At 40.1% G+C, this 9803-nt stretch overlaps 1 protein-coding gene across 1 annotated transcript; it reads right to left on the bottom strand.

Annotated features, from left to right (window-relative positions):
* Window positions 1–37: 37 nt before the first annotated feature.
* On the bottom strand, window positions 38–9038 carry LOC115777722 (very-long-chain (3R)-3-hydroxyacyl-CoA dehydratase-like). The gene is made up of 11 exons (XM_030725688.1): window positions 8944–9038; window positions 6893–6938; window positions 6622–6695; window positions 6159–6323; window positions 5706–5757; window positions 5491–5601; window positions 2698–2825; window positions 2310–2422; window positions 2115–2221; window positions 1895–2026; window positions 38–1296 (listed from the first exon to the last, which is right to left on the bottom strand). Exons 1-11 carry the CDS (start codon window positions 9022–9024, stop codon window positions 1220–1222), a joined length of 1086 nt encoding a protein of 361 aa, XP_030581548.1. The 5' UTR covers window positions 9025–9038; the 3' UTR covers window positions 38–1219.
* Window positions 9039–9803: the final 765 nt, after the last annotated feature.

Consider the following 9803-nt stretch of genomic DNA (forward strand, 5'->3'; position numbering starts at 1 on the left):
GAATGTTTATTTTTTTCCCAAAACATTTTGAAGAAACCAAACTTATAATCAAACCCAACAGAGGTCCAAATTTGCCTGCATAAGATGTAAAGACATGGAAAAAACAAACAAACGCCAAAACAAAACAAACAAAAAAAAAGTGAGCACTCCATATCAAGCTGTGTCCACTACACAACTTTTACGAAAGACATCTTTCAAAAACACATACATACACACACACACACACACACACACACACACACACACACAATGACCAGGAACACACACATGAAATGGCAACAATTTCAGAATAACAATAAAAAACAGCGGCTGGGAAATGGTGAACAATTAAGTAAATGATGAAAAAACCTGGACAAAGAATAAAATAAGGTGTGAACAGCTCCTCCACATATTTTTATATTTCATACACGTTTTGTAGGTACCGAGCAGTGAAAACAGGTGGACACCGGGGCGGCTGAAACAGCAGGCAGAGAAGGGCAGCGGCACCCCTGATACGTCACTGGAAGAGACGGGAAACTGAAGCTCAGCTAGAGCAGCAAACTGGCAGAGGGACGGGGAGTTGATGGACTACAGCTCGTGTTGCATGTTGTTAAAACTAATGTAAGGATCTGCATGAAGGATTGTGAATCATTCAATTATGCAAATAAATCCTGGCAATACACTCGTGTGACCAGAAAAAAAAAATTAAACTATAAAACTGTTCATACTTTGCAGCCACAGTGTTTTATTATAAAGGCATCTGACACAACAGCTTTAAAATTTCAAGTGGTGATAAAGCTTAACTTCAGCTTCTGTAACAATTTCGCCACTGTTGAGCCTTTTTGTGCAGAGTTCACATTAGCATGGTAAAGACTAGTCATCACACAACCTCTCTTATGGTGAAAAATCACTTCTCTTATTTATGTGCCAAAAACAAACACAAGCATGACTTTATGAAGACACCTCGAGCGTGGAAATGTTAATAAATCTGGACAATGTCATAGAATATACAATTCAATCTCTCAGCAGTGAGATCAGCCCATACAGATCTGCCCAGCAGTGATGCGTCCATCTGCTACAGAAGGATTTACAGTACATGATAAGAGTTCACACAGTGGAGGAATAATGTGACCAACATCACCTCAGTGTGCACGGAAAATGAAAACAGGAAATAAAAGGAAAATAGAAAAACAAAAAATCAGCTGCTTCGAAGTGTGTGCGAGGCTAGGGTGTCGATCAGTTAGTGGACTTTCCTTTTCCTCGAGCGGTATCGTCGTCTTCTCTGCTTGTACAGGTGCCGCAAGTTGATGAAGAGTCCTGTGGGGAGACGGTGCTTCGGTCAGTATTTAGCTCATTGACTCACTGCCACGTTTCTCTCATCAGATGACCGAAGGAACCTACTGCCTCTGCAGACTAGCAAACTAAAAGTCTGTTTCAAAGGCCTGCTTTAAATATTAAAAACAAACCAGAACATCAGCAATGTAGCAGTTCATGATCCATCACAATTCACAGGCTACTGTCATTTGTGAAAGAATGTTAGACAGCCATTGATTGGCTGTATGGCACAAACTAATGAGAATTCAAATCCGATGAGAACTGAAGAAGGCTCGCAAACCGTCATATCCAGGACAAATGAATCTGACCAAGACTCTAATATACAGAAGAAGTAACAATTCATGTGAATTGTGGAAAGACAGGCGAATAGATTGCAGATGCCTCTTAGCTGGATGAGCTAAAAAGGGTCATAAAGATGGGAAAGTATCCCCCCCCCCAAAAAAAAACAGCCAACACACGGAGGAACACATAATCTATGCTGAGAAGTAATTTCATCCTAACAAAATGTGTCAACAAAGCAGTTGGGACAAACCGCAGTAATGAGTCAGAGTGGATGGCGGTCGGTCAGCAGACGCCTTACCGAGAAACATGAAGACCAGGTAGAGCTGCAAAGTGTAGGAGAAGCTTAAAGAGTGCCCCAGCATCGCAGGGAGAGGCAGGCTGAACAGACGGGTCTCGTCAAAGATGGGCAGGGACTGGATCACAGCCACCGCTACACAAAGCACAAAATGACACACCATCAGTAACAACTACCCACAACTGACACCAACGCTTGTTCACCAACGACAAAAACCACCAACCTTCAGCTACGACCCCCAGCGGGTAAAGAGGGATCCAGATGCTGTACCTCAGCCACGTCAACATCTCCCACTCTGTGTTGATGCAGGCCAGCATGTAGAATGGGTACCTGATGTAGACAAAGTGGGGCTCATGTTAGAACCAGCAGCAGCAGCACGGGCTCAGCAGGAGAGGGGTGGGAGGCTATCTGAGCTCACCTGAAGATCTCAATGGCGCTCCACAAGTAGAAGACGAAGAAGACGACAGACTTGTTCTGCATCTCCTCGAGGCTGCCGAAGATGACGAACAAAATAACATTCCTCCCCGTAACCTGCAGGCATGATTAAATGTCAGATAAACCCGACTATCATAAAAGCACAGAGCTGCAGACTGAATATTACTTGTATATGATTAATTAAAATCCTTTTGTGGTGGCATGAGAACCTAAAATAAAAATGAACTATAAATTGCATGTATGCATGTAAATACACATTAGCTGGCATTTTAAATGTGGTGCACGTGTGCAGGACTTTTCAATTTTGGAGTTAAAAAGGATTAAAGAAAAAATAACAAGACTAATGGGGGAAATGTTTCTACAGATATTACCTGTATCATAGCAGGAAAAACTCCGGTCTTAACCAGACCCAACAAGGGATTAATGACCTCGAGCACGGCCATCATCTGACAGAAATACATGATATCAGCTGTGGTGTGGAAGGTATCATAGAACGAGTCTGTGCGGGGCGAGAAACAAAACAGAACATGATTAAGCAGCACGCTGCCCTAGCCACTATCCATAACCATAATCATTTGCAAAACAAATCCCTGCTGTGTAGTTGTGTTCCTGTTTCTATTCAAATGAGCTCATCTCTGAATAGCTCCTCACAAACAAAAACACAGACCTCTTCCAGCGTTCCCTGGACCCCCGTTTGCTTTATTTTCCTGCCGACTGTATTTTTCTCTTTTCAGTTTCCACACACGCACAAAAAACTGTTGTTCAGGAAATTCAGAAGCTATTAAAGCAGTAGAATCGCTTTAGTTTTCATTTCTGGTTTGATCTTTATTTATTATTAATGATTTTAGGTGTACTAACTTTACAGCGTGCTAACGGTCATGTTTCTTGCCCCTTCTGAGCAACTAATTAGATATAACTGCCCAAATATATATATATATATTAGGGGTGGGACTCGATTAAAAAAATTAATCGAATTAATTACAAGCTTTGTAATTAATTAATCGAAATTAATCGCATTTTAATCGCATTTCAATATTTAACATGATAAATATTAAGTTAAGTTTAGTTGATGAATAAATCAATATACATAAGCTTAAACTTCAAAATTTAGTTTATTTTCCCACCAGTCTACTACACAGACCAATGAAGGGTGGAAATGCTCCTGTGATAAGCAAACACCTGAAATTAAAGTTAAGCATCATAACTGGATAGTTTTATTCAACATTAATGTCTCACTTAATATAGTTGGAAATTAATCATTCACTCAGCTGTATTCCTTGATGTTGAAATGTGTTATGCTTGTTTTAACAGCTTATTTTGAATTAAAGACTTAAAATTAAACCACAAAAAGGAGAAAAAGTTCGTTCTCCGTTTAACAGCTGTTTTTACACAGCTGTGCTTCGCACTCACGGTTGCTAGGCGACATGAGCTACGCAGAGGTGACGGCAGCTGATATGAAGGCTAGCTGCTCACTTCCGGCCTTTGTGGTGTTCGTGGGCTGCGAAAGACGTGGGCCGGGTCCTTCGCAGGATGCGGCCCCTAGTTTGGACATTGTGCGTCGATATAATCTGTATGCCGGGAACTCGCGCACTGAGAAACGTTCCACGGTGCAAAGTGCGATTAAAATGCGTTAAAATTTTTAACGCGTTAATTTCCCCGTAATTAATTAATCAAAATTAACGCGTTAAAGTCCCAGCCCTAATATATATATATATATATATATATATATATATATATATATATATATATATATATATATATATATATATATATGAAAGTGTAAACACCATTTAAATACCACAGAATTTCATTGATGCATATTTTTTTTATTTTTACATAAAAAATATCAAATCTCTTTAATATGCTCACTAAACTAGACAAACTAAATGACTGTATGTAACTAAAATAACACTGCTCAAGGAAATGTAAGGGAAAATACGCGATCATTACAATTTAAAACAAAGTCAGTTAAACTTCAGGGATCTCCATGCATCCATGCTGGGAGCATTAACCACTGTGAATCCATTTCACCTGCTTTGATGCAAATGAAAGTGACAACTGGAGCAGTGGAGAGGTACAAACAAGACAACCCCCCAAAGGGGAATGGGGTTGTGCAGGTGGTGGCCACACAAAACACTGCTCTCCCCTCTCTCCTCCTGACTGAATTTTCTCTAATCTAGCGTCCTTGTCACTGCTGGTAGCATGAGACGGTGCCTGCAGCCCATTAAGGTTGCACAGCAGCTCCTCTAGGACGGCACATCCATACGTGCCTTTGCAAGAACGTTGGCTGTATCTCTCAGCACAGTCTCAAGAATGTGCAGAACATAACCAGGAGATGAGCTGTTACACAAGGAGAGCTGGACAGGGCCGTATAAGGGCACTGACCCAGCAGCAGGACTGTTATTTGCCAGAGTCCTACAAAACGACCTCCAGCAGGCTACTCATGTGCAAGTTTCTGACTCAGCCGTCACAAACAGACCCCATGAAGGTGGCATGAGGTCCCCGTTAGTGGGATCTCTGCTCACAGCCCAGCACCATCCAGCTCAAATGATTTCTACAACCTAACTGATATCTCTGAAGTTCACTTATTTTTTTCAATGTTGGCCAAAAGGGCCAACATAGCAAAGAGTTGAAGAAGCTGGGTCTTGTGGCACATCTAAGGCCAAATTAATGCCAGCAAAAAAGCTCCAGATAAACAAAGGTAATGCTTTGCAGTTTAGTGCTGTGGTTACAGGAGAAACAGACAGGCTGGTTTGACTGAGTACTCTGTACTAACACAAATGTAGTAAGCATCTGAAGTCATAATCTCTTCTAGAGAGTTTCTAAAAACTCCTTCCTTTTGTGGGCAGTTGCTGCTAATAGCGGGACAGCAACTTTAACTAAAGGATTTTCTGCCTTTTAATTACGATCTGTATGCGATCACATTTTAAAGGGTGTGATTGCACACAGAACAGCCAACAGGAGCACCTCCATTATAAGACCTGTAACTATCCAAAGTCCCCCATCCCAGGCTTTATAAAGCCTGAAAAGAGTCCAGATAAAGTGCCAATGTCTAGCTCCCTGTCAGACCACTTCAATTACAATATGAGTGTTTCCCCAGTGTTTCCAAAAACAAATGTCTGCCTTTCCATGCTTTAGAGATTTTTTTTTTTCTCTTTACAAACCTTGACCAAGAATAAAGAGGCGGACAGTCATGTTGACAAAGACCCAGGAGAATCCCAGGAACTGCACCAGGTTGTACATGAACAGGTAACCTTTCTTCAGGCCCAGGTAGGCTGAGGAAACAAGAGGAATTTACTCTAAAAGACTAAGTTCCACAGATCATACAGGACACCTGAGTCTCAGGTTGTCTGGAGGTGAAGAACTCAGTGAAACTCACGGTCACTGCGAACTCTTGACTGCACGCTTATCTTGTTTATCCTCTCCTCCTCCTAAAAGGAAAAAAAACATGAATTATAATTAACCATGTTTCTCATCAAATCCAACACAGCTAAATGATGAATTTAGTGCATTAAAAAGAAATGAACTGTTTTATCAGGAATGCAAAAAGCCATCGTGGCTTTGTTATTGACAGCTGTAATAGAAGCAGGTGTTGTGAATGTCCCAGGGTGCCCAACACACAACTCTTCATTTTTACAGATAAATACATTTTATTGTTAAATGAAATGTGTCCTATCAAAACTATTTTAATCCCACAGAACATTTCACTACAAACACTGCCTTTTCTAGCCCTTTGCTGTCCCATCAGGCTCAGTGTTAATGTTAGCAATCAAAAGCCTTTTATATGGCACAACACTCTCATCAGGCTGATTGGCATCATTCGCATGCTTGCCTTAGCCTGAAGCTCCATCTCAGCGTCTGACTCGTCCAGCCAGCGGTCGAAGTCTGGGGCCAGAAACAGAGGCTTCTTCTCTTGCAGCGTCAGCCGGTCCCACCAGCGCTCCTCCTGCTTCCTGATTTTGATGTCCACCTGACGCTCAGTGGACTTGTGCTTGATCTAAAAAACAAAAAGAATTAAGTCGAGTCCAGTTAGCGTGGCGTACTGTATAACTGAGACTATAAAAAACTGCATCTTAGTCTAAAGTTGAAAACCTACAGAAATAAATTCAGTTTTTCAATCAGCGCTCATGTTAAATTCAGTCACAATAAAACTGGATAATCAGAACATGGATGATGTATGAAGTTTTTATTGGCACCAGGATGCAATAATCTCAGACAGCAGGAAAATGATCAAACAGTTCCTGAAAACTATGACCTTTAATTTATCCAAGAATGTAACAGTAAGAGACCAGTACCTCGGGTCTGACGGGTTTCAGGAACTCCAAACTGAACTTGTATTCATTATCTCCCTTAGCTCCGTGGCCCTGTGCTGTGGAACAAGGTTGTTTGGGTGTTACTATACAGTAAGTAAGTAATGTTTATTTATATAGCACCTTTCAAGTTGAATATCACAAAATGCTAAAAGCATAAAGACAAAAATATGTAAAAATATTACTGATAACTCTGGCAGTGAGTAATTAAGTCTTATTTAATCCTCGTTTTCTTCTTCCTAATTGAAGGACCGACCTCTGAACTGAAGTGTGTTGTTTTCTTGCAGGCTGATGTTGACATTCTGAAAAACACAAAAGCTGCCATCACAACCCAAAAGTGACACACAAAGCACAAACCAATGAGGTGGAAACTATACATGAGGTTTGGTGATATTCCGTGTTTTTGTTATTGGCAACAATCCTGAAATAAAAGCCCAAATGTGCTGTATGGATCACAGACGTTTCTACCCTGCCTCGTTGCATCCAACCCCACTGACTCTCACTGGAGAAATGCTGCAACAGCATATTTGTATCAAGAACAAGCAGCGTCAGGCTTTCACTGCACAGGCAGATCTGTTCATCAGGGTGATGGCGAGAAGATTAATGCAATTCAGTAAAACTGTGTTGCAATAAAGTGGTTTTGTTTAAAGTGGTGCAGAGGTGTTGATTCAACTTTACAGCCACTTTAGAGGTGGTAATGTTGCACTAATAAGTTTTAAGGGATTATTCTGAGTTGCTTTTTCTCATGTGTGTGTGACAGGTGGTGTTCTTTGAGACTCAGTTTCCATTCATTCATTCTCCTAAGAGCCTAAACAAGATCCAGAACAACCATTAAACATCATGCATCTTTTATAAGACATTCGTGCAGCAGATGGATGACGAAGTCAAAGTAGTCCGAACCGGCAAAGGCACTCTCATAAACCAGGCCTCGTAGACTGAATCCTTATTTAAGCATTTGTTTACAAAGAGTACACACTGAAGTTATTTAGCAAACTATAAACCAACACATTTAACCTAAATAAACAACTGACCCTGTGGTAAAGCCTGTGGTAACAGACTCTCACTGGTGAAAGTGTGGAAAATAGTGTGTGGTAACCAAATTATGAACCAACTATGTGTATCAGTGAGGTCATCCTTTCAGGTGGCTACAGTCAAAAATAGAAAAGCACCTGTCAGTTTGTATGCAACAACCTAAAAGTTCTTTTAAAGCCTGGTATAAAACCTTTTAGTGGTTTGACACTGTATTTTATTCAGGTTAAATTCAGGATTTGTGGTATCTTGTCATTTTCCATGTATTTCAAACTTATTTATATTCTTTATCCACATTTTGTTATAATGCCTGCCTCTTAGAACTGTAATGCTGCTTAAAGCTGCTTTGTAAGTAAATTTGCCTCAAAAAGATTGCTGCAAATGACACATTCATGCTGCTGACACAGCAATAACTAAAGTCCAGCTACAACAACCAGGAAGTCAAACTTCAGCCGTCATGATCTAATTTAGAGCTCTCTGAGTACAGTAGATGGTCTTAACTTGGACAACAAACTTCTGCAAAAAAAAAAAAGCTTTCATTTGAGGATGATATTAAAGAATTTGTTTAGAGACACAAACACAGAAAATACTAGTAATTATTTTGATAACTTCGATAATTGTTTTAGGGTTTTAAGGGGGTCATATGCAGAGAAAAAAAAACATTTTTGTGTTTTGGACAATCCAATAAAATGTTATTTTGGGATATTATATTATAATTTCCTAATCTATTATAGACATAATGAAGATTTGGCCAATCAGCAATAAAGGAATAACAGCTGGCTAAAACTTGGATTTGTTTAGCAGAAAAAGGTGGTAAACTTTGAACCCTTGAGTCAGTCAGTGATCACTAACGCACTCACCTCTGCTGTTCTGACTTTAGCCAGCAAACTTTTTTTAACATTTTAAATCCTGTGTGCCCGATGACCTCCATGGCAGGCAGTAACAATGCCCACTAACAAGTATTAATTATACTTTAAAACAAAATACGCACTTTATTCTGTACACAGGAGAAGCTTGTATGAATTGTTGGTTATGAATAAAATCATTTTATAGCTGTTAAGTTAGCTACGGCATGAGCTAACGGCCAGGCTGGCTAGCTGTCTCTGCTATAAACCCGGCTGCAGTACAGCGAACAAAGCCCAGTCTAAATAACAATAACACACAGAACATAAAGTAAATAAAAGCAATTTTAAACGGAGAGATCGGTGAGTGAAGGCTAAAGTATTATATACATAGAGTGTGAGCAGAAAGCTCGGTGGGTGTCGGGGACAGTCCTACCTTGGCATCGCTCAGCTCCACACGGAGGTAAATCTCTCCGTGCCGCTGAGCCCAGTAAACATGAGGGGTCAGGATCTGCATGTCCACGCTGTTTTTGCTTTCAGATATCTACATGCCAAAACGACGGAGAATTATTTTTTCCCCACAAACTGATGAACCGGAATCCTCATCTGACAGCCCGAAGATGGACCGAGGATGCAGGGTACTTCCGGGAGGAGGTCGCTCACGGATTTCAAAATAAGAATTTAAAAGCGCCGCCAGTTCGCTTCAGAATAAAAGTCATCCTCAAAAAAAAAAAAAAAAAAAAAAAAAAGCAAAAGCAAACAAACTAACAAAATTTTACTGCTGTTACTTATAAAAGTGTAAATCCAAGCACCCGTTACATAAGTAACGCTCTTTCAAGCCCCCGCAGGACAATTGTGTTATAACCTACCACATGAGGGCACCCAGAGACTATAACACGACCTTAAACTACAGGCGACAGTACGTTTGCTTAAACAATCAACAGACCACTGCCAACAATTTCCTAAATTTCAAAGTCACTGCTTATTCCAATTTGAAAATTACCTTAATGTAAATAAGAGGGATGTAGCTCAAGCATATTTCTTAGTTTAATTCTTAGAATATTCAACAACCAATTAGTTGAGGTGGTTAATCAGTACAAGTACCTTGGGACTCTGATTGATGATAAACTCAGTTTGAGCCACAGGTTGATACAGTGTGCAAGAAGGCACATCAGAGGCTATTTTTTTTTTTTTTTTAATCGCAACCTCTGAAATTTTAATGTCGACCATAGTTTTATGAGAATGTTTTATCTTTGTTTTATAGAATATGCATTAACGTTTTCTTTTGTGTGTCGG

Source organism: Archocentrus centrarchus, chromosome 3 (assembly GCF_007364275.1).
Source record: "Archocentrus centrarchus isolate MPI-CPG fArcCen1 chromosome 3, fArcCen1, whole genome shotgun sequence".
Taxonomy (NCBI): domain Eukaryota; kingdom Metazoa; phylum Chordata; class Actinopteri; order Cichliformes; family Cichlidae; genus Archocentrus; species Archocentrus centrarchus.